A 27,544-nucleotide genomic window follows, 5' to 3' on the forward strand; every position below is an offset into this window, starting at 1 on the left:
GACAGTGGTATCTGAGAAGTTGTAATTACTACTAGTGCTCTCCCAGCTTATGTGACAGCCTTCCTCAGCCTGAGAAACATCCTACACCACTAATTTTTCTACCCCGCATACCAGTGCTACCAACATATCTAGAGTGGTTTACACCAGCTGGAGATGTGGGCCCCTGTCTCTGTGCAACCATACTGAAGACTTCCTAAAGGAAGGAGGCATCAAATACAATGCAGAGGAATAAAGAAATCAATTGTTTCATTTACCCATTCCATAAACATCACAGCAGGTTACACCGGCATGTGTCAGAGCACTGTTATACTGAGGTCATAGCCACAGATTTGTATCAGGCAAAAAACAGTTTAGTTTTTATATGGGGTAAAACCAGGAAAAAAACAACCACCAAGGATCGAAGTGATTAACAAAAGGAAAGGCAGGTATTAAAGAAGAAGAAAATATGTTCAGAGTCAAAAGAAAGAGGTAAACACAGAATCTATAAGGTACCATTAGTAAGATGATCTAATCAAAACAAAGTAAGTACCAATTACGGAGGAAAAAATGTCAAAACACTGGGAAGAGGATATTCTTTTTTGTGTAAATTGATTACAGGGAAATACAAGAATAATTTTTTGGTGTTAAAATTATTTTAAAACAGATTAAAAGGGAAATTGCTGCTTTTCAAATTAAAAAAAATACCGAGCTAAAGTTTTCTTGATTGCGTTTGACTCTTTCAATCTCAGGAGTGACAGGTGTTGGGGTCCCTGTCCCCAGATCCTCTTTGTACAACACCTATATGGTAACATGGGAGTTTAAAAAAAGTTAAGAACAAAAAAAACCCCACTGCATTTGATGGAGGTAAAACACTGAGTTTTTATGCCCACTAAATATACTAAAACGCAGGAAAAATTAGGAAGTATAAACCAGTTAACAATTGTGATAAATTCAGAGAAACTCTTGTGATAGCTAGAAATACTGCATCCTAACTCTTAGGTATGCTTCAACAGAATAATAATTAGAGGAATGGAACTAAGCAAATAAAAAAATCAGTGTTTTTTAAAAAACTCACCTTAAGCGTCAGAAAAAAAAAAAAGCTTTAAAAATTAAAGGACATGAAGCATCAAGTGTTACAGGTATAAGAAAAAAATTTAAATAAGTACATAAAATATAACTAACAATGACTAAAAAATTTAATAGCAGAAACGGAATGTTTGTATGTTTATAAGTTAATTAGAAGAAGTAGAAAATTTACATGTGTTAAATAGTTATAGGGAACTTTTTTTCTTAAATGACAACAAAAATACCGAGCTAAAGTTTTCTTGATTGCGTTTGACCCTCTCCATCTCAGGAGTTACAGGTACTGGGGTTCCAATCCCCAGCCCCTCTTTGTACAACACCTGTGTAGCAACAGGGAAGTATTTAAAAAAAAAAAAAAGGAAAGGAAAGGAAAGAGAAGGATGGGGAGGAGAGAGAGAGAAGACAAGCAATTTAATATAATTAACTTCAAAGTGTGGAAAACAAGAGTTTTGTCAGCCTTGTTCAAAGGCTAGCAAAAAAAGGTCAATGAAAATAATCAGCTAATATTACTGTGAGGTTTGTTGTCATCTCACCTAGATGCACATAAGTCACGCCAGCAAGAACTGCAGGAGTGTTTTGTGCAAAGCACAGCTTGAGCCAAGTCACCTGAAAACTCTTTTGCAAAGGAGTTTCCTCACTCAAACAAAAGATCTTGCGTGAGCAGCTTTGCCTCTAAGATTTCTAAATAGGCTCAAGCAGTATAAAAGAGAGCTGTGATGGCCTCACAGACCATTAACGGTACCTAAACATTTACCAACAGTGGCTTCTCTGAACTGTCCTATTAATCTCAAGTCAGGACTGAATTTCACATCTGTCATGTCTGAATTGGGTCAGGGTGAGTCAAAATGAGCTGTAAACTGCTCTAATTTAAACAGAAATATAGAACAAAATTACAACATAACTGTCATTTGACTGGAATGTGTCAGGAGTAGAAACAATCTGGATAGAAATTCATTACTACAGTACTTGTCCCTTATATATGCAATTTTCATCATTTTTTTCATGTTGCAGTGATATGAGGATGCCACCCAGGTTTTCTTACAAAGACCTGTAGGATATAAGAAAGCACCCAGCCCAGCAAAACCAGGAGAAGAGACAGCACCCGCTAGTTGAATTAGATGGCTTTGCTTCAGGCAGTGTTAATGGTTCATTTTTCATTTGCAGTGCAACCAGCGTGGGCAATCGGAAGACTGTTAGAAGGATCGACTTGGTTATTGAGGAGAATAACGTCACTCAGACTACTACTATTTGACTGGGAAATAAAATAAGGTACTGCTTAACTGCTTCAAGTAAAGGAGTTTAAAATCTCACAGCTGGAACAATTTAATGACAAGTTAGACCGAGTCAAAAATTAAAATATAAGGATAACGACAGGGTTTTAGCGGTTTGATTATGAAAGGGTTGTTCAAAGTTCAACAAAGAATTGAAAGAAAAATTTAATATGGAGGAGTTAAAGGGATTTGATTTGCATTTGAAAGGGTAGGGTTTGTTTTATTTAGCAATACCGAGCTAATGTTCTCTTGATTACGTTTGACTCTCTCCATCTCTGGAGTAACCGGTGTTGGGATGCCAGTCCCTAAGCCCTCTTTGTATAACACCTGTGAGGTACAAGAAAGTTTCCACAAAAAAAAGCACTCAACGCAGGCAAAACCATTAAATCTGACTATTTTGTGAGTTATGTTTAGTGTTAGGATCACTTTTTAATTAATTTCACACTTGTTCTAGAGGCAAATATTAAGGAGGAGGCTGATGGTTGATTATTCTGTAAATATAAGACTAGAGAGACTAGAAGATAAAGAGTTAAGATAAAACAAACATGGAGAGAAACACCATGTTAATTTCACAGCTTACTTCCAGTTTTGGTTCTTAAAAGAAACGCATGTCAAGTTGTAAATCACCAAAAAAAAGTTAAAGCACAGACAGGTGGAATATAAATGAGTTAAAAATATTGCCATGGAAAAGTCAGGAGCAGGGCGTGATTCTAAACCATTGAAGAAAAACAGATTGTATGTTAGGATGTTATGCAAAAATAAGTTGTTAAATTTTTTTTTTTTTTTAAATACCGAGCTAATGTGTTCTTGATTGCGTTTGACTCGCTCTATTTCTGGAGTGACAGGTGTTGGGATACCTGTCCCTAGGTCCTCTTTGTACAATACCTGCAGAACACAAGCACCCAGCAAGGTGAGAAGATCATAGTCCTTCACAACAACTACGGTACATTTGGATAGATAATTTACCTGGTTTATAGGCAAATATAATCTGGGATTATAGGTAATATGTGCACAATTTATTTTACTCAGTCTGTGTAAGTATGGTCACCAGCTCAACAAAGTACTTAATGTCTATGTTGAGGTGCTTGAACACACTGAAATCCATAGAATACTTCATTACAGTAGGACACAAATTTAAATATTCTGCTGACCTGGATGAAAAGTAGGTATGTTTTGCTTTTCCTCTTAGTTTAAAAAATGTAATAGTATTACTTTTCAGACCGTCAACATTTCTGGAGGGTTTGTTTTTTTTATGGTGTTAAAAAACAGCTGAACCTTTTATAGACAGGTTTAATACCAAGTATTTCATTTTGGTCTCTCTAACTATTTGTTTGGAACACCATTATTTTATTTTGCTTTAGGTGTCTAGTAAGAAAAACAATGGAGTTTTAGTTCTCAGTATTACCAGGTTTAACTTCACCTCCAATTGTTTGATTTAAAGAAATTGCATTTTTCATGAAAGCAGTTGCATAGGAGATGCCTGGGTTGGTTTAAAAGCTAACCATGTAGAAATACATTACAAATGCATTCATGGTTCTTCTTGCAACTAGTCAAATACTTGCAACAAAACAAGCTAACAAAAAAAAAAACTTCACTGCTTGATCTCTTTGAAACGATGAAAAAATAAAAAAATAAAGCAATCACAGAAAGGGAAAACAGATTATGTAAAAGGTTAAAAAAATGAAGAATCATTTGAAAAAACAACTCAATTGTGCAAAAGTGAGCTGTAAAACACATTAGTATCATAAACAGCTCAGAAGGGAAACAGTACTTATAAAATCAGGAATGGGAAATCGTTAAGATACTCATTGTATGGGTGTCCCTGCTCCTCAGCATTGTATAGCAAATATCTGAGGTACCAATAATCACAAATTCATACCCTGCCTCAATTCTGTATGCAGAGATCAAAGCAAAGCAGCAGTGGCTCAAAATCAGGAGAGCATACTGTGGTTATTAAAATCTACACTTAACTAGACATGGGAAGAGTCAGGTGCTGATTCCACTCAGAACTGTTACTAGGTTTTGTGACTACAAAAAAGGCTCCAAGTTTTTTTTTCCCACAAAGCTCTGACTAGCTGATCCATTTTTTTTGAGACTAATTGTAAGACATCACCTGGGTAATTTTTGTTTCTAGTTTTATGTTTAGAAAAGGTCACAAAAGTCATGCAAGGAAGTGGCTGATTGTAATGATTGCTGCAAAATTCAGATATTTACCCTTCCTGCTGCTGAATACAGAGATTTAAGAGATCCGTCCTCTTTTCAACAAAAAATACCCACAAACACTACCAAAGGTTGGAGCTTGAGCTCTGCATGAGTAAACAGGTAAACAGAAAGCATTGGCCATTACCGAACTGATGTGCTTCTGCGTCTCCTTGACACGCTTCACTTCTGGAAGATCAGGAATTGGAGTTCCTTTTCCAATACTCTCCTTGTACTTAATCTACAAAGGCAGAGACATTAAAAAAAGTAAAAGGATTTACATTAAAGCATAGCTGATGCATGCGTGTGTAACAAGTTACGTGAATAAAGAAACATGGGTCCTTTACACTTTACAAACTCATTCAAATCTCAGGTACTAAACGTATTGTGACAGAAGGGAATCATCATCAAGGAACCTTCTAATAGAGTTATCTAACAGATAATTCTGCCACACTTCTACAAAGCACTTTAACAATAACTTGGCTTAGGGTAAAAAGGAGTCTTGTTTGAGCCAGAATTGAAGCTTAAAACTTGGGCATCTAACATCCCCCAGGAGCTTAATTTCAGCAAGAACAACCCCACTGATTTATAAAACTGAACCACTTCAAGGTTTCTTACACCGAGTTGCAAAAAACCATGATATTAAAAATTTAAAATAATTTCTGAAAATTTTAGTCTAATGGCATTGAAATAGGCACCTAGATCCGTATGTGGATACATTAAGAGCATTATCCTGATCTCATGGAGACTGAAGATTTAAAATGGCTTCAACATGAGCAGAGAGCTGCTGTTGAAGTACTCCCAGCACCTTTCAAGCAATCTGTTAGAAGGTAATGTTAGCCGTTGAGGAGATGTCACTGTGAATGTCACTTCACTGAAAGGGATTTCTAAAACCAGGTCTAAATACCTTTGAACCTGATACCATTTGGTCTCTCGACCAATGAAGGAAGAATTTTGGATTTGTAAAAATCTATCTTATTGAAAGGTGGGAGTCACCATACAAACCTGTAACAATTACAGTGCTATTTGCATCTCTACTTTAGCATAACAAAAAAAAAAAAAAAGCATTTCACAAGAACATACTTAACATACTACACATGAAACAAATGGCTGAAACGTTAGTAACTTTTATACTAAAATGACATCAGCATTCAAAAAAAAGCATGAAAAATAGTTACAAATTTCAAAAGAAAAGTAATACGTACAATTATTCCAAGTTTAGGGTGTTACAATTTTTTACAGAATACAAAAGCTTTATGAGACATGCTCTGGCAAGGCTTTTGACAGATGCCCTGGCGTCCTCACCAACAAGCTAAGAAAGCACGGGTTAGGACAGTGCACAGCGAAGGGCTGGGCCCAGAGCACTTTGATCAGTGGCAGAGGGGCCAGTTGGAGGCATGTCACCAGCGGTGTACCCCCGGGGTCATACTGGGGCCAATTCTGTTGAACATCCTCATTAACATCCTCAATTAATATCCTCCTGGCTGCCGGGAGAGAACGTGCCCTCAGCAAGTTTGCAGATGACACAAAAGTGGGAGGGTTGGCTGATACACCCAAGGGTTGTGTTGCCACCCAGAGGGGCTTCAACAGGCTGGAGAAATGGGCTGAGAGGTACCTCAAACTTCAACAGGGGGAAATGCAAAGCGCTGCAACTGGGGAGGAATAACCCCAGGCTGGGGTGCATGCTGGGGGGTAACTGCTTTGCAGAGAAGGACCTGGGGGACAAGAAGCTGACCGTGAGCCAGGCCAAGGGAGATGATCCTTCCCCTCTGCTCAGCACCAGTGAGGCTACATCTGGAGTTCTGTGTCCAGTTCTGGGCTCACAAGCACAAGAAAAATATGGACTTCCCAGAGCAAGTCCAGTGCAGGGCCATAAAGATGAGTAAGGAGCATCTTTAACATGAGAAGAGGCTCAAAGGGCTGGGACTCTTCAGCCTGGAGAAGAGTAGGCTCAAGGGGAACTTATGGATGTGTATAAATACCCAGTGAGAAGGAATGAAGAAGAGGGAGCTGCTGTTCTCAGTAGTGCTCAGGGACAGGACAAGAGGTAATGGGCACAAATTAAAAACCAGAATATTTTATCTGAACATAGGAAAACACTTTACTGTGAGGGTGGTCAGACACTGGGACAGGTTGCCCAGAGAGGTTGTGGAGTCTTGATCCTTTGAGATATTCAAAACTGGCCTGGACATGGTCCTAGACAACCTGTTCTAGCTGATTCTGCTTGAGCAATGGGGCTGGAGTAGAGGTCCCTTCCAACCTAAATGATTCTTCGATTCTGTGCTAAATAAACTGTGTCTGGGATGAGATTAAAATGATGGTAAGAGCTTTCTTGTTTTAGAAATGGATTGTAAGTAACAAAATGAATGTTAATCATTAGAAAGATTACTGTTTAAGAAACAAGAATAGGTAAAAATTTTTAGAATGTAACCCTTAGCTGGATGGGTTATTGCCAAACCACTGTTAGCAACATTTAAAGAAATAAGAGGGGGAAAAAATGTATTATTTCAAGTTGAATTAGCACTGGTATAGTATTAAAAATCAATTCTTTTGTACCGAGCTGATTGCATCCTGGGTTTGTTTAACTCTCTGCATCTCTGGTGTCTTTTCAATAGTAGTTCCAGTTCCAATATCTTCTTTATATAAAATCTTAATATTTAGAATGAAGACAACAAGGTTAAGCATTCAAAACACAACATTATTTCTTCTAGAGGGTGAATACAGGCTCATGGCAGTGATTTGTACACAAGAGTGCAGGCTGAAAGCCAAGTTGGAGGATCACTGCCTTACTGCCTGTCTGAAGTCTGTCCTACCACGAGTGCCATTTGTGCAATAAAGGGGCTGACCATTTATATTTGTAGTAACGCATTTCACATAGAATATCACAACATTTGTAGGCTAATTTTAGGATTGAACACTAGTATTTGTTCTAATTGGCTCCTTTTGTTCTAATTTGGTTTATTATGTTTTACACAAATGTCTTCCACTTAATTACTTACTATGGTAATGGTGCTAGCAGCAAAATGATACAGCAGACTTTAGGCACTTCATGGTAATACAGCAAATGTGAAATAAATCAGGCAGACTGCTCACTTTTCTCCGAAAAAAGACAGTTGCAACATAGCAAGGATACACTACTTACATGGTAACAGGACAAAAGAAAGGTGGATACTAGTAATGCCAATTTAAGTACAGGATTGATTGTTTAACTATATCACAGCTATGTATATGTGAAGGAGTGCTATCAGGGCACTCCACAAAAAAACAGTAGATAAAAAGGGGTAGCAAAAACCAGCTAAATTGACTTAGAATAACATTAGTTTTGTTTGAAAAAATTCTTACACACATTTAAGCAGATTAAGAACATAACTACACATAAGATAAGAGCCAAAAATAGTTATTTTATGAAACATATGAAACTGTATTTTTTGAAATGAGAACTGAAAACAGAAAATAACTATACCGAGCTGAAATTCTTCTGGTTTTCCTTCACACGCAGCATTTCTGGTGTGTCTTGTACAACTGTAACTTTTCCTTTACTGTTCTGTAGGTCCCACTGATACTGAAGCTGTGAAATAAGTTGAAGTAAAATGTCAAATGTTGACTCTATTCCATAAACATTTACTCACAGAGTTTTCTTTGAAAGTGAGAAAAAAAATAATATTTTCAAGCACACCTTAGAAGGAGGTAATTTTAACACTACCATTAGTGATATGAAGATGTACCACAGCTACAGGTACTCTCATTTAAATTAGCAATAGGAGATCCTTAGCTAGATTAATTGAAAAATCTTGAAAGGTGCCAGATTGTATCTAAACCAAGTCTCAACAATGAAAGTTAAAGATTTCAAGTCAGATTGTGGAGTTCTGTTACTGACCCCACAGTCTTGCAGGTAGTCCCACTGACAACAACAGACAACTTCTGTAAGTATAATTCTCTATTACTTGCAAAGGAATTGTCAAAGCACTGCAGCAAGAAGTTTTTTCAAGAAAATTGCAGAATCATTTTGGTTCCCTGTGTCATGCTTAAGTGCGCTGCTGCATATGTAGCGGACCCTTTAACTGAAGAGCCCTGAGAATATAAAGCCTAGTTGGGATTAAAGTGTGATACTCTGACTTTATGAAAAAAAGCAGAACATTTTTTTATTATTTGACAGTAACAGTGTTTATTATTTATATACATACTGTGCTAAAGTTCTTCTGATTCTCACGGACTCTCTGCATTTCTGGTGTGTCTGCTACAGGCACATAGTATGGCATGGTCCTTTCTGCATCTTCCTTATACTTTTTCTGATAGAAAATACAAAATACATTCCATTAATACAAAAGCAGTAATAAACAATCTGGCATTACTTACTGTTGCATAATGCCCATCTTTATGGAAACATGAGTACTTCTGTGTCTGATATAAATTCAGATTATGCCTCTGTGTAAGATTTATTTTAAACATTGGGTTATTAAGAAGTAGGAAAATTAACCAAATCTACTTAGAACAAAATTAGCTTTGGTATTGCAAAAGCAATAGAAATTATTGTTTCATTTTATACAGTATTAAAATAAATTAATCTCAATATTGAAATGGAATTTCAGAGTAAGAGATGCCACATCACAGCTCTAGAGAAATCTGGTTTTCTGGTGTATCTCCTGAATGTTGTGACATGTAGTTATTTAGGCACTCCAAATTAGCGTCCACTCGAGGTTCCCACATGAACAATGATTAAACTGCTTCACTCAAGATACCTGGCTCGAAAGGTTCTTGACCTGCTGGGCATGAATAATCTCTGGAGTATCAACAACACTGGTGTAGTTGGCTTTCTCCATTTCTGCCAATTGTTTGTATTTGATCTGTTGGGGAAAGCTCACATTTAGGTGCCTTAAATCATATCTTGACAACAGTTTTCATTTGGTTTAATCAGAAAAAAATGTTAATAAATTCTCCTTTAAAGAAGACATCAAATGGGATATATGAGATATTATTCAGACCTGGCTGGCAATGTCAGTGGCATTCTTTGCTCTCACAAAATCTGGTGTCTCCAAAGCCAGTTCTGTCAGGCCTCTTCCTTTGATTTCTAATTCCAAGGCTTTTTTGTACTCTTTCTGCAGATGAAGACAGTAAATAGATACTTTGTCAATGTGAATGTAATACCTTTAGCAACCTTCAGATCATTTCATGACCACACCACAAAATAGGAATGCTACTATTATAAACTCACATTTAAACACAAAAATGATGTCATGAAAGTGTGTACTTTATGACTTAAATCTTGAGAACAGCCCTACTCCAGCAGTAAATGGAGTACACCACAGGCCACCTGTATTAAGGTCACTCTTCCTTCCCACACCAGTGATCTCAAAGAGTAAGTTCCTTTAGGTGATCAGTGATAGGTGCAAAACAATAACATGTACAGAAGAGAAGCAACAGGGAGTGGGTAGTGTAGGCAATGCATGTGGTAGTGAAGGGTGGTCAGATGTTTTACACTGAGCATGTCCAAAAAATGCAAGGTGTAAGGATTCTCTGTGACGTTTGGGGCCCTCTGGAATGAATACCCTCCCTAAAAACTCAGTGCTGCAGCAGCTACTCTTCCCAAAGAGATTTCCACTGATTGTCTAAACAATTTATTTTGTATAGATTGGTATAATTCATATCTCTCTTTGCCAACTCTGCTGAACTTAGCTGAATATGTCTGTAATATTCTGGTAATAAAATACAGGCTTTTGGAATAGCTTAAAAACTCTCCACTACTAAGTACAAAATGCTGTTGTCAGTAAAGATGATTATCTTAAGAGTATTTTGTTAGAAAGCAAAACCATAAGTAACACTAAAAAGTTACTTTTTCAGCTTTCAGCCTGATGATGTTAAGGTTTTTAAAATACGAGCTAATCTTATCCTATGAAAACAATCACTATGAACAATTTATTATATCAGTCCACCATGTCAACAGAGTAGCTGCTAGGTTTGCATCCTGCCTGCCTGCTGGCCACCTCTCTCCATCAAAGTGGGGAAGACTGCCTCGGCCGTCAGTGCTGGGCAGGTGGAACTGTTCAGGAGCATGGCTGGTGTTTCTGACTCACCCACCAAGCATTCAGAGAGAGCTCTTTGCTGCACAGCACACCTCCCAGAGCAGAAGTATGACAGTCTGGTTCCCTCATTGTAGTCCCTTTCTGATCTCTCACTTTATGTCTTGTTTCCTCAGCCTCGGTCCTTAGTTCCTAACCCTTGGTAAGTACTCCTGACCCAAGATGCCTAGTTTACAAAACTGACACCTCTGGTTCCTACACTCAGCCTTGCTGCCATCACAATGCTGGTTTAGCCCACCTCTTGACTGATCTGACTGTTGGTCACAGCACCTGCTTCCCACCTGTATTCCTGACAGTTACAGCAAAGCCAGGAAAAAGCTCACATGAATGCTCAGGCTCCTGGTTTTACCTTTAGTCACCCATACACATTCTTGTTTTCTTTCTACTCAAGAGTTTCTAGGGAATAACAGAGTTCACACTAGTGTTATACAGCCATAAGCGTTTATCAGTTGGAGGCTGTTACATGCATTCAGGTATTTTCCTGACACACCTCATTCAGGATTTGAGTTGCATTCTTCGCTCTTAACATGTCTGGAGTCTCCTCTAAAGCTGTTAGTCCTTTACCTCTGACACCTTCCTCCAGGTCCTTCCTGTACTCTTTCTGCAGAAGAAAGAAAAGAAAAACTGCAAAGCCAGACTAAAGAGAGTTCTACACTCTACAGCTTTGTTGAAAAAATTAAAAATAAAAGAAAAAAATTCCTAAAGCTCCAAAGTAAACAGAATTTTTTTAAACAACAAAGAGTATTGTATAGGGTTATATAAGAACTACTGCAGCAGAACAGAGTATAGTAATTATTGTTCAAGATAAATTGCAAAGGCACACACATATACACCCTGCTATGGAACAGTTAGGCTGATGAATGTCAGAAAGAGACATGGTAAATATAAACACAGTTAATGAACAATGAAATAAATGTTCACAAGAAATTAGATCACAACACAAAATATATGTAAGCATGCTTAATATGAATGGTTAGGAAAAAGAAAGTGGTGAAGAAGAAATGCTGCTGAGAGTACTTAGTAGAATTCTTTAACTTGACAGAGGAAATAAGCACAGAATAACTGCTACCTCGCTTGCTATTTTGGTGGCATATTTGACATGTAATAAGGATGGTGTAATCTCCAAGCCGGTAAGGTTTCTGCCCTTAATGGACTCTTCAAAGTCCTTCTTATATTCTTTCTAATAAGAGTAAGAAGAAAAAAAAACAAAATAGCAAATATTTATTACATTATTTTTAATCACATGAAAAACTACTGGGAGGATGGAGCAGTGGTTTGGTATTAATGTCACAATGACAATCTGCTACAGTCAATGCTGTGGGCACCTAAAACAATAGATCCTGTTTCATTACTTTACAAAACAGCTCATTACTTTCAATACAAATATGACCTGACCCTGCCTTTTTTATGTTTTTCCCCTACTTACTTGTATATGTAGAGAAAACATTCAATGAAATCACTCAAACATAATGACTAATGGCCTTATACAACTGTTTTTCAGCATGTATAAGCTGTGACAGAACAAGATTATACTTCAAACAAACAGAAAAGAACTGCTTGAGGAAATAGAACAACAGGTCAGTGAAGAACACTATGACAGTAGAGACAGGCAGGAAATAAATGGGTTTCTCAAAAATAGAGTTCTGAGGTGAAAAGAATAAGCAGGGTACTTTCTGTGGACTGTGATAACAGACACACATACTAGTGTTGCAAAACTTTAAGTGAAATTTATTTCATATTACATTTTTTCTAAGGACTCGAAGACTAGCTTAAGCTTTATTTACTGAGAGCTTCCGGATGAAAAAATACAGATAATATACACTTCATTTTGACACAGGAAAGCTTCATGAATTTAAAACGTAGTATTTCATAACCACTATAAAGAAATGGGATATAGCTATAATTCTTCAGTTTACCATCACGCACAAGATGCAAGTATAATTGCCTGTCTAAATCACTATGGAAGTTTAACTATAAAAAATAAAGTTTTTTAGTCTATCAGTACTGATTTTAACCATACCTCACTCTGCATGAGCTGAGATTCCTTTGCAGTAAGGTATGTTGGAGTTTCAAAGTCCAACATAGGTTTTCCTTTTTCTTTCTCATACTTTTCTTTGTATTTCACCTGAGAAGAAAAGAAAAAGAGTTCCCCTCATAAATAATCGAAGAACCAATTCATTGACTAATACGTGCCTACTTTTGTTAACAGATCTGTGGTAAAAATGAATATCTAATATTGTTTACCTTCCTGAAATCCTTATTATTGACCACAGAATGTAAAATCAAAGGTCAGGCTTGGAGCAAAATATGTGGCCTAAAATTCCACTGATTCCCTGTTGCAGAGAATAAGCGAGATCTACTGATCTATTGATCACAAGAAAGAAGACAGGTAGCTGTAAAAATCTAACTTGAAGGCAGTCAGTCTGCTTATAACCCTGTCTGAGTCCAGCCAGTTACACGTTAATGGATTGCTGGAGTGTTAGCAGCAGGGCTTGAAAAGATGCAGTTTAGTGACTTTCTAACCAATTCTGTGCATGAGTGTCCAGGAAGTAAAATGTCCACAAGGGTGGAGATATTCTTGCTTCAAATTATAGTATCCAGCCTTTAGGGCATCAGCTTTCAGAGTGCTGCATGAAGTAATGCTATGTCTTTGGCCGAGACAGATCCTGATCTCAAACTGGAGCAACAAGCAATGACTTTAGCTACAAACTGATTAACAACCGTTTTCTTACTGTCCTTTGCTATGTAACCTTTTTGCTCTTCCATGGCATGCAGCAGAACAGTAACTATGGCCCTTTGTGTTCTGGCAGTAATTTCTCTCTTACTTTACAGTCAATAAATACCTGGAATAGAACCTGGGATATAGAGGAATAGAGACCAAATCAGGGTATGGATTTCTCTGGAATGATTCACCATTTGCTGTATTCCAGAGGGGAAAAATGTCAGACACATTTAATAGCAACAGTATGTATTGTTTTGGTTAAAACCATTTTGGATGCAGAAAAAGAATGGCAGAGCTCTCCTTTGTATCACTTGAGGCTAGAATGGATAAAGCAGTTGGAAAGATACTCTCAGCAACAACCCTACTTCTTTCAATTCCCCGTTTCTGTGATTACCAGGTCCTTTCTTCTACAGACAGAATCACCCTTATAAATGTATTATACTGTGTAAAAAGATCCATATACAACAGACATAAGTGAGATCTACTCTAGAGTGAAGAAATCATAGAGGTATTTTATATGTGTTCTAAACTTGCAAATGTGCAAATATTTCTCACTGACTTGTTTACTCAGGTGTGCAGTGTTTGTAAAGCAGATAGGCACAGAGATTGTTATATACTGAAGAATTTGCTAGAATGACCTCAGTGATGGAGACTGGTACTCAGTGAGTGGGGTTAATGAGAAACACATGACCAACTTACGTGGCTCTGTAGTTCTGATGCCTCCCTTAGATGAACCTGTTCAAGATTATCTGGCACCACATGGTAGTGACCCTTACTCTTCTCATATTGCTTCTTGTACTGGTACTGAAGGGAAGGTGTCAAAAATCATCTCAATAAAAAAAAAAATCCCTCAGCAAATTTACTTCTTAGGTCCAATCAAAGCAACACTTCAATGGAACATCAAAGAGAAATTAGAAATACAAAAAGCAAAACAAAACCAAGAAGTTTAACTCCCAGTATCAGATATCACTTCTAAAGATGTGGGTGAACAGTTATCTTTTTTTTTTTTTTTTGATTGCAGCGAAGATTTTTTCAAAACCAGAATAAAAAAAAAGAAAAAGATGAAAAAAGAAAACACAGTGGATACATGAAAAGGCTGTATCAGGCAATAATGACTTTTGTCTTTTCTCAGTAAAATTATCAAGTATTTTGTTAGGCATAATTCAGTACATCTACAACAAAGGGATGTTAAACAGAAACATGAAATGAAAAAAACATACAAAAATAAAAATTTTAAATATAGGAAGCAGTAAAAAAAGTAAAAAAAGAAGAAAATGGTATTTGTTAGTGTAATGCAATCAGTTAAAATGTAATAAAGAATCAATCCACTAAAAACTATTAGAGGATTTAAAATATTAACAGTTCTACAGCTAATAAAGCTTTTACTTCCCAGAGGACAAATGTGGCAAAGTTGCTAGTTAACTAAGAAATAATCATTAGAAAGTAGAGGAAGAGATCACTACCAGGTGATGTCCCATGAACAATTACAGAGAGAGTAATTGTTACAGAAATAGTTAGCAAAGATCAATTCAGAATGGAATCAATAGCGATGGAAACATCAAATGGATCTGGGATTAGTTAATGATCTTACAGCACTGGCGAGCTGGCTTGTACTCAGGACGTGGTTCATGATCAGCGATTCTGACATGTCTGTGACAGGCTTATGAAGTTTCTTTAAATCTGCTTTGTATTTCACCTGCAGGGAAGAAAGGACAAACAACATCAGAAAAGGGAGACTGCTAATAAAACCCATGATGTTGCATGTATTAATAACATAAAGGAGGTCTTTGTTAAAGAAATTTGAAACTTTTCATTTCCCCAGGAGGAAACCATAAGTAAACATACCTCACTAGCCATGTTGTGAGCATCTTTCATGGTCTTGTAGATTTTAGCTTCCTTTAAATCATACTTTGGCTTTTTACCCATCTCTTTGGAAAAATTCTCCTTGTATTTCACCTAAATTAAAAAAGAACCAGGTATTACAACTGTTCCTGAGTACTCACTTGTTTGGCTGCAGAAGGCAAAGAGACCCTATTTCAATGCTGACGGTAAGAACAACAACAAAAATGTAGTAGCTTGAAGGCATCCACTGGAATAGAGGCTATTTTAAAGATGACCTGACATGGAAAGAAAATCTACATCTGTATTTACAAAATACCACTTACAATTTTTCATTCAGTGCACAGGTTGCATCTCCTCATTGTAAAAAGACAGAATCACAGAATTGTCTAGGTTGGAAAAGACCTTGAAGATCATCCAGTCCAACCACTAACCTAACATTGACAGTTCCCAAAGACATAGTCAAGATAATTATGTTGACAAAACACAGCTAAACTCTGACCCTTGATGAAGAATTTTTCACTTGATGGGAACTGTGCACAGAGAAAAGATACCCTATTTCACAAAGAGACAAAAACTGACACAAGTATAAAGAGTATTTAAAAGAACTTTTTATGTGCTTCTTGGAGAAATAAGAGCCTTAAAAACTACCTTAAGACATACAAGCACCGAAGATGGGAATACATCAAATACTTTTACATATATTATGTTCTGTATAAATCACAGATGAAGAAGAATGCTAATGGTCACAAACAGAACAGTGATGCAATTAATTACTAGGAATTAGATTATGCAGGAGGCTTAGTAACACTTCCAAACCACATTAGCATCAGCAAGATAAACCATAATAATCCAGCAGACCTAGGCTGGAGGCACAGACATGTTAACAGGAATGAGAGTTTTGATAATGACTTAAATGAGGGCAAGTCCTTCATTCATCATGACTTGTCCCATCCCACGGCTGAAGGTGCAGCTAAAGGCTAATTCCTCATTATTTCTTGTAAACCTACAAAAGGGATGGTTCCATTAGGAATATTTTGGTTTTATTACTTAGATATCAGAGACGCATAAAATTGTTTCAGAAGAGTTACTGAAGAGTGCAAGAAAAACTCAAAGTATTAAAGATTAAGTTCTGGCTTATCTAAGTGGATCCCAGAGTTAGCACATATGCTTATCACCATTACAGTAAACATCAGTAGAAAAATTCTGAGGATTTGTCATGTCTTCCCTGTAGTAGTATTCTGCCTACTCTGGAAAAAAAAGTGAGGCAATATTTCTTTCTGTTTACCAATCCACATTTCCTTGGAGATATGTTATACTAAATACTAAAATGACCCCATCCCTGGTCTGAAGAACAAGAATTGAAGAACCATCACCAGTCTTTCTGAAGGAATTTATCTTGTTCAAGACCAAGATAATACTTATAAAAAGCATGCAGAAAATATAGAAATCTGGCTGATGAGGAAAAAGGATTAATGGTTCTTCAGAAAAAAACCTGATCTCCCAAGCAATATTTATGTGAAAATTGAAATGAAAGAAATAAAGTACTGAAGAACTGATAACTAAGTTGAGGAACAGCTGACTCATGCTAGAGGGGTTTTTTTCACAATTACAGAAACATAAACAGATAATTTTATATTAGTAAAAAAAGAAAGATGACTGAATGCAGAATTAAATCACATTCCACAACCGCATTTTACACTTTGAATTCATTGTCATATTCTCGTCCATACAGCACCACACGGTTCATGCATGGTTCATTGCAAAATATACCAACATTCAGATAAAACACACAGGGAAACAGGCAAATCCACAAGTTATATAGCTGCCGTAAGCAAACAAAGAATATTAACATTTTTGACATAGAGGCACCAGTATTGGTTCTGGCTTCCCCAAAATTAAAACCAAGCAGAAATATACCAGAATCTGTTAAGTTTTGCAAGCTATGCAACATACAATCAAGATCAGACCATCATGCCAAAGAGTTCACTTTTTTTTAAGCCCAGAAGAAACATTACTGGAAAATCTATGCAAAATTAAAAGCAAGCATGCCAGACAGGCAGATGAAATCCAACTAAAGAAGGCAAGTGGATAAACAAACTGGACATAAAGGATAAGTTTAGGAGAAGAAATGCCTAAGAGACAAATGAAAGTTAAAGATTATGCCAATTATTCTTTGCTCTCTTACTGCCTCTACAATAGTTACTTTTCTCTCAGAGCTAAAATAATCTCATGAAAGCATGTAAGACTAAGAGGAGAACTGGCCAGCATTGTAGCAAAAGCATGGAAAAGGAGGATCTCATTATCACTGAATGGAAATAAATGTAATTTCTTCTTTTTTCTTGTAGTTCAGTTTAAGATGCTTGGTTCTACTGAAAAGATTCTTGGTCTTCCTGACACACACAATGGCTGACATTCAAACATGCGACAGTTACATGCAGCAGTTTTTGCTAGACATGGAAAAAACATAATTCCCCTTTTCTTCATTTGGAAATACATGTGTAAAACTGAAATGGCACAGATCTGTCTGCTGCCACTTCAAAAACTGCTGCGCTGCTATCGTTCTTCTGCTTTCCAAAGGTTTTGAGATGGCAAGAAATATAAGAAACTACATGCCCTGAATCACTACAGTGTACACTTCCCAGAGGCTCTGGGGCTGATTCAGTCATACGCTCTGCTTCCATTATGCCATTCCAGCACCATGGAAACAGTATAGTTTAAATGAACTTTAAATGAAGTTTGAATAGTTAAAATGAAGTCCTAGTGTGACTGTTATGAATATGGTATGACTGTTTACTAAAAGTTACCAGCACCATTGCTCAGGTTTGTCATACACATATATTTCCATTTTTTGCACAGTTTCAGGAAAACCAACTCAAGCTTATATGTTTGTTTTTAGGGGTTTTGGGTGAACAGTGCGAGTTTTCCCATTGCGTGAGTGCATCAGGTACTTCCATTAAGAACGCTGGAAGTTCCAAAACCATTATAAAAGGCATAGTAATATTTCAAGCTTCATGTGGTGTTTCTGAAACAGACAAATTCTGCCCCCCCCACCCCCCCCCCCCCCCCAAATTCCCATGCACTGCCTTTCCAGAGGAAAAAAAAAAGAAGGTCACATCTGAGCCAGCTCACAAGTTTTGCTACATTCAACATCTTTGACACAAGAAGATCCAGTGCAGCTGGTGCATCATAAACCCTTTAACAGCTTGGAATTGTAAGATGATACGCAAGCAAGAGACAGATGCATAAAAATGGCATTCCCAGATGTGTCACTTAAGATTATCTTACATGACTACTTAGCATATTAGCTTTCTTAAAGGTTCTCATCCATGGGGTATCATAAGATGCAGCTCCATGCCCTCTCATATGACGTTTGAGGTATTCTGCCTATAATGCGTAGCAAGAAAGCAAGATCAGAAATGCAAACGATTACAGGATTAAAGCATGAAGTGGTGAGAAAGAACCAAGTTGAACTGAGGTCCTGGTGGAAAAAATTGTCATAAAAAATAGCAAGCATGTCCTTCAGACTGATCAGAGAATGTGACCATTGTATAAAATAGACCATTGTCTATTAATATGACATTAACTTCAAACCAGAAGATTCCTTTAAAGGCACAAAGTAGAAAGAAAGTGGCTGAAAGAAACTGAATGTCCATCTCATAAAGGATGGATAATAAGAGTCAGGTAAAAGGCTGCTTCTTTTAAAGCCAGTACCCAGAAAAGCTAAAAAAGAGAACATGGCTAATACCAGCCTTAGTATTTAAAAGATCTTGACACACTATAATTTTAAGGAGATCCCAACTACTGGCATTTAGTAAGTCAGTAGAAAAGTTTATTTAACAAAGAAATACCTTGCTTTGGGATTTAATTTCTACTTTAACACGCTCCCTTTAAAATATTCCCTTATTCCCTCATCTAGAAACAGTTATAATATTAGTATTAGTCTATAAGTTAATAGCATGTCTCTTTTCTCTCACTGCTTCAAAGTTTCACCAACTTTTTAATATTACCTGGCTAGTTAGTTTGGACACCTCCTTTGCCAGTTCAATATCTGGACGTCCCAACATGGTTACACCAATGCCAGCTTCTCCACGCTTTTTGTATTCAATCTAACAAAGAAAAAAAAAAGTATAGTTTAGTAGTGATGACTTTCCTTTTTAATTATTTTACTAACACTATTTTTAATAGTAAAATTACTGCTAAAGAATTATACAGAAGACTTAAACACTTACATCACTAATTAACTTGGCAGCTTGAGTTGCTTTCTTAATATCTGGTCGATCTGCTATAGGTGTGTAGTGGAGCTTTGACTTGGCATCTTTCTTGTATTCAATCTAATCCGTGATGATAGACAGAGGAAAGAAAATTACTGAGGTTTGTTCATGAGGCATATACCTAGTAACGACACAGCAATGTGGCTGGGAAAGCGTATGGTGTTTTTTTAAAAATAATTTCACAAGGAATCGATTTGGGAATCTGTTTTTGCAAGTTGTCTACAAATGAAGAAATAAGCATGTGCGATTCTGTCTGTATCGGAAGGAATGAAAAAAATTATTAATCTGATTTGACCTAGATTATTTTAAATCCTACCATGTGATTAAGTAGAAATATGACTTTCAAAGAAATCCTTCATTTCAGCGCAATTTTACATTTGTAAATCTTTGCACTTTTGTCTTTCTGAATTACACCTGAACAAGGAGGCTGGGGTGAAATCCAGAAGTATATGAACTTTTGCTTTTGCCAGCTGACTTTGACGGAATTTGCTGAAACAAGCTACCTAATTCATGAAAAGACAAGACAAACTTACTGTACTCTGTTTTTTAGCAACTTCCATGGCATGTTTCACTTCGGGAGGCTCCAGCATGATAGAATAATTAGACTTGCCTTTCTCCTTCACGAACTTCTTTTTATAGTTTGTCTGTTAAGAGCAAAAAGGACCATGTGTGATTTTTTTAATTTCACATAGAGGTAAATGCTACTGAAACTTGGAAATAATCTCACTAGAAGCTGTTAAGACAGATAAAATGCAGTCTCCTCAGTCTCAAAATGCATGGTTTCCAGCTTGTTTGTCATAATTTGCACTTTAGATTACAAAAGCTTGCTATTTGGAGATACTGATTTGTGTTTAAACTGTGATCTATGAAAAATAAAATTTGAATTAAGGGCACCTGTTAGCACTCCAGCCTGTCACTTTTCTACAGAGTATTTCAACAGATTCCTGATAAAATGTGTCAGCTCTCTGTTAAGGTCTCATTCTGGTAATAATTAATCTTTTCTGACTCCTTGGGTATTTTTCAATGAGATTCTAAATGTGTTGCATATATACTAAAGCATGCAACAGTCTAATCAATTATAGGCAGCAGGTAATAATCTCCCTATAAAATGCTATCACACTAGTTACTTACCTCACTGACATTCTTGGTCACCTCTTTTACATGAGCAGTGTCTCGTGTCTCTGGCAGGGTTGTATAAGACCCATGTGGAAGCTGCTTCTTGCTATGTTCTTTGTATTTGTTCTGAAAGCACAGAATAAAAATAGGTGAAAAACAGCAGTGCAAGCCCCATCCCCCACATTAAAAGAATGTACTTAAAATGAACAAATAACTCTCCGATGTTTTACCTCAGATACAAGAGAGCTGACATTCTTAGCCAGGAGGATCTGAGGTGTATCCGGAACAACATGGTACGTTCCTCGAGCTTTGTTGTGCTTCTCTTTGTATTTTATCTAGCAGGAAGAAAAGATATCATTTTAAGCAATGTGTGTCTTGACTTGTGGCAATTTAAAAAGAAATTACTATAGTTGTACCTGCTTGTTAGTGCAAAAGTTTGCAGAAAAGCCCACATTTTGATGTTTTCCAAGATAAATTCATTCCAGTCTACATATTTCTATAGCTCTCACTTGGAATTTTATTAATATATTGAATATTGAATATTAATATATTGTTAGCAATTATTAATGATACTTTGTGTTATGCACAAGTTATACCTGCAGCTTTTTTCATTGTTTTCTCGAGATACTATTTTCATTTCAATGCCAGGAATGCAGAGATATACAAAAGGTCTAGGGTGTTCAGGCAATGTTAACTTTGAAAATTTATTTAATCCACTAACTAGGCCAGTGACATTTACAAGACCAAATTTATTCAGATTTTGCCAATTTGTTAATGAAATGAACAAGTCAAATCAAATAATGAAGTGAGACTGAGAACAACTTTTCAAAGCTGCATTCTTAATCCATAATCCAATCATATTTCCATTAGTCTATGTAGCAAGTAAAGTTCTAGTAGAACAAAAAAAGTGAGTGTTTAAGTACTTACATCACTCGCCAAGATGGCATTATTTAAGGCCAATACTGTGTTTTTATCATCTGTGACAGAGAGTTTGCATCCCTTTAGGAATTCCCGGTCCAGTTTGTATTCATACTGCAGGAAGAAAAAAAAAAAAAAAAAGATAGAAGAAGAGAGTCTCAAATCTTCTACACCTTTTTTTTTTTTATTCTGAACATGAGAGATGGGGGGAAGGGGAGTAATCAGTCTGTTCTGATTTTCTTACATCGCTCTGTTGCAGAGATGACTTGGCTGCTTGAATAAAGTCAGGCCTATCAGCAATCCAGTGCCAATGAGCCTTGGCTGCTTCATATTTTTTCTTATAATCCAGCTGTTTATAGTGAAACAAGAAAAAAAGAAGTTAATTGGAAGTTGTGTACTTCACACATGACATTCATAGAAATGCAAATTCTCTTTTGGTCTGTAACAGTTAAAGAGAGAAGAGGTAAGAAAGTGCATCTACATTAGAATAGGGCTTTCCTCTGAATTCTGTACAATCCAGTGGGAGTCCCTTGACTCTAGTTTTACCACTACTAGGTGGAGAAAAGAATATGAATGACTGAAAAGATGTCATGGCTTTGAAGAAGGTGATTGATTTCAGTTCCTTGCCTATTGAAGTGGATGTCAGACCACCAATAATAGAAAATACAGGAGAGCTTCCCATGAAGCGCTCACTTTCTCTACAAGAACATCATCACAGATGATGTTCTGGGACAGTTATGTGTGTCTCAGGAAAACAGAGGGGGATGAGAAGAACAAGTAGATGTGTGACATACAAGGACCTCAAGGACAACTTGCAAGAGTGAGTACTTTAGGATGAAATAAATTAAAATATATTTTATTCAAGCAGCATAAGAGTTAGAAGCAATGTCCAAGCCCAAAAAAATTTAATGGAACTGAAAATAATTTCTCATGGTCTCCATTGCTAGTCACAAACACTATCCATAATAAAATTAAAGTATTAATAAAACTGAACTCACATTGCTGTTTAGCTTGTAAGCATGCCTTGGAGTCTTAATATGAACTGAATCTGCTATGACATTGCAGTGAGATTTATTCCTCTCATACACTTCTTTGTATTTCAGCTAAAGAAAAACAAACATAAAAAATGTTTACAAAGATAATATCATTGTCAACAAGAAAAGCATCAAAATATGAAAAACATAGTATTAAAAATTGGTCCTGTCAAGATAAAATATTAACAGAAGAAAACGAAACTGAATCAGTGCAACTCGGTATCAACCATCTGCCTGAAAAAAGGGTCCTCTTCAGCAGCAGTTCTCTTTAAATAGAAGATGTAGCAGGTATAACTCACCATGAAGCACAGACTAAGATTTAACAAACTCTGCACATGAACAGTAATTCTGCCTGTTTCTAGTTTTTTGCACCTAATAGAAATGCTTGAAAGCAACTTATCTTCTGAGAGGCCACATTGAAAGCTTTCTGAAAATTCCTTTATAGAATCTGAAATTCAGTGCTCAGTTTGGAACTGAAAAAATGTATTTCAATTCACAGATCACTTTTGAACATCTTTGTCTCTTAATGATCCACATTAGTATCTGGATAATGTGGTTATTTTTTCCTCCTAGATTTACTCATTGTATAGATAATCCATGTAGCATCTGAATGACTTTCACACTACTTATTCTCACAGTACTGTACTGAGTTACAGAAGTGCTAGTATTCTCATTTTATTTATGGATATCTAAAGAACAACAATACAGAGGTCAGACAGAAAGCCTAGGGTAGGAAGAGGAGTTAGGACCAGGACTACCAAATCCTATGATATTATTCTATCCACTTCATCTTCCTTTCTCTCTCTCCTTTTTAGCCTTTCACTGCCCCATAACCAAAACACATATTTATCAGAATATCAGAATATTTACCTTACATATTCACAATATCCATAGAAAAAATGAATAAACACAGTAATGTATTAAGTACCTTATTCAAGGCTCCACAAAAGCCACTAGTCAATACAGGAAGAAAACCCAGAATCAAACTCCCCAAACCCATGCTTTAAATTAGATAACAGTTCCATCTCACAGCTTTTATTACTAATGAGGGCTGCTCTACTCAACAAAAATGTTCCAAGAGCTACAGAAGAACGTTACACAAAAAAGCTTCCTGAATACCTTCATACTCTATTGTGTTTTTTGAAAAAGCATTAAGTACACTGGGAGTTTTACATTCAAAACCAATACACTCTAACAAGAAGCTATTTTTTAGTGACAGTGCTACATTTGAGTTAAATGTATTGCATCTCAAAGTAAAAAGTTAATTATGTGTCTTTTTGATACCACAAACAAGATGATTTACTTACATCACTTATTCTGTCCTTGACCTTGCGCACATGCAATAACATCGGTGTATCATGGATTGTGGTGTAGCCTCTAGGCTTCGCTTTGTTATATTCCAACTTGTAAATAATCTGAAGATACAAATTGTAGATTATATTATTTCTTGGCATTCTTGGTGTCAATTGGAAAAAATCAAGATGAGAATCATTTTATAATGGACTACTGAAAATGCCATATTGTTAATTATCACACTCCAAAGGTCAGAATTCAGAGAAAGAATATGCTTGAAAGGGAGTGACCACACTTACATCACTAATCTGTTTGTTGACTTTTGTAGTCCTTAAGTGTTCTGGAGTGTCCACAACTGTAGTATACTTGTCCTTCTTCTTTTCATACTCCTTTTTGTATTGAATCTGGTGATTGGAAAAGAGTGTATGTTACCCACACAAACTAAGCTCTTCAGGACCTATGTTTATATTCATACATAAAATTGCAAAATCCTTCCACCAAAGTCAATGAAAGCTAAATGAGCTAAATTTTGCAAACCCCTTATTTGCCTAAGAGGATGCCTATCTATTTGTGTGATTAATTTTACATTTATTTCACTGAGTGTAAAAGCTTCACTTCTATCCTAAATCTCCAAGATTGAGCTAAAAAAAAAAAACCAAACAATCTCAACAGATCAGTGACTTCTAAAATTCGTAAGTGGATGATATCTCATTTTTAAATATTCATCAAATTCAGAGAAACATAAAAGATCTTTACACAGTAGAAGAAAAAAACATCCAGTGAATACAACATAATGCCAGTCTATTTTAAAGGCTTTGATAGCAGAATTTGTATCTTGATAATTTCTTTTTTTAAATATCATCTTGCCCTTCTTAGGACTCTAAAGCTGTTTTCACAGATTTCAGTGAGAAAATCACTGTACACCAAGAATGATAATTCATTGTAGACAGCCTGAGGGCAGGTGGAAGAGGTTAGAACACATTTTTAAAAAAGAACTTTCATGCTCTATCTTGTATGAGGAAATAAAAACATGCTTTTGAAACAGGACTATGACAGATAAAATAAAAAATGTATATACAAGCAACAAATCATAACATGAAGTCAACTCAGATAATCATGCAGGTTAGGCAGAGTGCTTTTTCTTCAGACTCAGACTTACCTGCAAGGAGTTAGTAATGAGATAATAGAAATCCACAGAAAAAATGAACAAAAATGTCTAAATAAAGACCTCTAGTACCGTATTACTGAAGAATTTTATTACTTGCATGAACAGTAACAAAGAACGCCCCTCTCCCTCTCATGTAATTGTTTTCTGCTGTTGCATTTCTAGTTTATAATTTAAATGTTATCTGGCCCCATCGGGAATCATTTTGACCATTGAAAAGAGTAAGGTTACTGCTAGCAACTGTGATTTCAGAGCAGAAATAAATATGTATCAGTTATTTAATAAGCCACATTTTCACCCAACTGGTACAACCAAAATATATACGATGGAATCCAGATTAAATGAAGGTAGAATATGGAAAATAAATTATACACAATAATATCAGAGTCATTATGGGCTTTCTTTTACATCATTAGAAATACAAATATGTTAGGCTCTTTGTTCTGTATGAACAAATAGATGAATCATACTTACTTCCTAGTTTCTGATTCTTATTAGAACTGGCAAAAGGAAAGAGTATTTTTTTTTCCACAAACTGTATTATATGACTGCAGGAGGACTGCCTTGCTAGACTTGCTTAAGTAGTGAAAGAAATTGATAAAAACATGATTTACTACAGATCTCAGATCTGTATCTCAGCACAATCTGACACCATTCTCAGGCAGAGTGGTAGATAAACATTGTAATCTACTCGCAAATTACTCCATCGTGTTCATACTGAATTAAGGGACTTGTGTTATGAGGGGTGGCCAGCCCAAGAAATGGTGGCAGAATGAGAATTCGGTTAGGAAAATATCAGGAAGAGCTAATATGCAGTATCTTAGATGTATGGAAAATCATTCTTTATGTAAGTATGCGAAATATTATATAGAAGTATATATAACACTTATTTGTAACAAAAGGAGAAAATGGAGGCAAGACGAGCCTGAGCTGAGTGATCTCCAAGTTACAGTAAATATTGTTTCAGATATTCTGTTTTTGAAAATATTTTATCATATCCAGCATTAAGCACTTAGACAAAACTCTGGAGTCTGATATCCATACAAACGCAGAGAACTCCAGTCATTAAATATTAGAAGTCCAAGCAGCTGAATTGTATATATAATGCATCCTACAGCAGCAGTTCTTCCTGTTACTTGGCTCCATAGGTATGTGTCGTAGAGTGCTGTCAGCATACCTGGCCTCAGAATTTCATTACATCCATGTTGCAGGAGCATCTTGGCAAAGGATTTATAATTTTTTCTGTTCATGCAAATGGCAACGAAGCACAGAAGAGCTTTGTGAACACCACAAACAACAACACTTAGAGTGGAGAGATTTAGGCGTGTACTATATGTATTCATTCAGATGGGCATACAACCTACTTCTATATAATTAAGAATGTCAAGAGTATATATTAAAAGATTTGCATACTATCCCATTATGGAAATCGCAAAAATATTTTTGGGGAGACAAGAGTAAATTATAGATTAAGGTGAGGGCACTCAAAAGTTACATATGTCACTGTTGTTTGAGTAAAGGGCAAGAAGATAATGTTTGTAAAGGTCATCAAAAGAGAGGTAATATAAATACATGATAAAACATGCATTTTTTAAAACCTCTCCAATGACTTCAAGAGGCATTAGATTTCTGATGTCAGTTGATGCACACTATATGAAAGTACATACAGCAGAGATTAGCTCACTCAAAAAGTCCTAATTCTTTTTGGGTGGCAAAACAAAGACTCTGATGGACAGAACTAAACCATCACATCATCACAGGTGAAACCTCTGATACCACCAGCTACAGACACTCCACACAGACAGAGCAGACACTTTCTGCCAGCACCAGCCCGTGCTCCTACAGTACCTGACTGCTCAGAGCAGTCCCCCACTTGGCCAGGAGGTTCCGAGGATCATCCACAATAACACTGTACTTGTCTTTGAGCTTCTCATAGGCAGCTTTATATAATTTCTGTTCAGAATAGCATAATACAGTGCAATAAATTAAGAGAGTGAAGACACAAATAGATCATAGTTCTAACCATTGAAATCTCTTTACATGGACTATTACAAGGCTGGGATTGAAGTTCATATCCAAAAGAGAAAAATATATTAAAAAAAAAAACACAGAGAGAAAATATTTCCAAATAGTATACACATTTCTAAATTTCCACTGGAAGGCCTAATCTACAATTTAAAGATGCCTATATTCTATCCCCGCCACTCTTCAATAAACCATTTTGTAACTTACTTTCTTTGTGAAAAATAAGCGCAGAAGCAACTTGGTATGGAACTAGATTCTTGATTTGAGTACAAAGAGAACACAATGAGATGCAAGGGTAAAATACAACTTTATACTATCCCCAGACATTTTGTAAGTAAAAACTCCAATCCCTCATCACAAAAACCATCATTTACAGAGAAGACAACATTTAGGCAAGTTCATTTCAAGATATGGAGTCCCTGTTCCTAAAATTTTACTCCTTTATTTTTCTCATATTAAGTTTTCCCTTATTTGCTCTACCAAACTACGAGAAGACTGAATACTAACAATGTTCCATAACAAATTCTGGTTCACTGCTTATCAAACTGA

The 27,544-nt window shown here is 36.2% G+C and overlaps 1 protein-coding gene across 1 annotated transcript in view; it reads right to left on the reverse strand.

Annotated features, from left to right (window-relative positions):
* Positions 1-27,544, reverse strand: part of NEB (nebulin) — a 156,091-nt gene that overhangs the window by 13,374 nt on the left and 115,173 nt on the right. Inside the window, exons 122-147 of the mRNA XM_074873845.1 lie at positions 26,819-26,923; positions 24,105-24,209; positions 23,820-23,927; positions 22,477-22,581; positions 21,723-21,827; positions 21,488-21,592; positions 20,791-20,895; positions 20,576-20,686; positions 19,978-20,088; positions 19,403-19,504; positions 19,181-19,279; positions 15,177-15,287; positions 14,923-15,027; positions 14,031-14,135; positions 12,630-12,734; positions 11,679-11,789; positions 11,100-11,210; positions 9,515-9,628; positions 9,272-9,376; positions 8,717-8,821; positions 7,996-8,100; positions 7,089-7,181; positions 4,681-4,773; positions 3,126-3,218; positions 2,568-2,660; positions 685-777 (exon numbers count right to left, since the gene is read on the reverse strand). Of these exons, the coding sequence (XP_074729946.1) occupies positions 685-777; positions 2,568-2,660; positions 3,126-3,218; positions 4,681-4,773; positions 7,089-7,181; positions 7,996-8,100; positions 8,717-8,821; positions 9,272-9,376; positions 9,515-9,628; positions 11,100-11,210; positions 11,679-11,789; positions 12,630-12,734; positions 14,031-14,135; positions 14,923-15,027; positions 15,177-15,287; positions 19,181-19,279; positions 19,403-19,504; positions 19,978-20,088; positions 20,576-20,686; positions 20,791-20,895; positions 21,488-21,592; positions 21,723-21,827; positions 22,477-22,581; positions 23,820-23,927; positions 24,105-24,209; positions 26,819-26,923 (2,703 nt within the window). The remainder of the gene's footprint in view (positions 1-684; positions 778-2,567; positions 2,661-3,125; positions 3,219-4,680; positions 4,774-7,088; positions 7,182-7,995; positions 8,101-8,716; positions 8,822-9,271; positions 9,377-9,514; positions 9,629-11,099; positions 11,211-11,678; positions 11,790-12,629; positions 12,735-14,030; positions 14,136-14,922; positions 15,028-15,176; positions 15,288-19,180; positions 19,280-19,402; positions 19,505-19,977; positions 20,089-20,575; positions 20,687-20,790; positions 20,896-21,487; positions 21,593-21,722; positions 21,828-22,476; positions 22,582-23,819; positions 23,928-24,104; positions 24,210-26,818; positions 26,924-27,544) is intronic.

Source organism: Strix uralensis, chromosome 6 (genome assembly GCF_047716275.1).
Source record: "Strix uralensis isolate ZFMK-TIS-50842 chromosome 6, bStrUra1, whole genome shotgun sequence".
Classification (NCBI taxonomy): Eukaryota; Metazoa; Chordata; class Aves; order Strigiformes; family Strigidae; genus Strix; species Strix uralensis.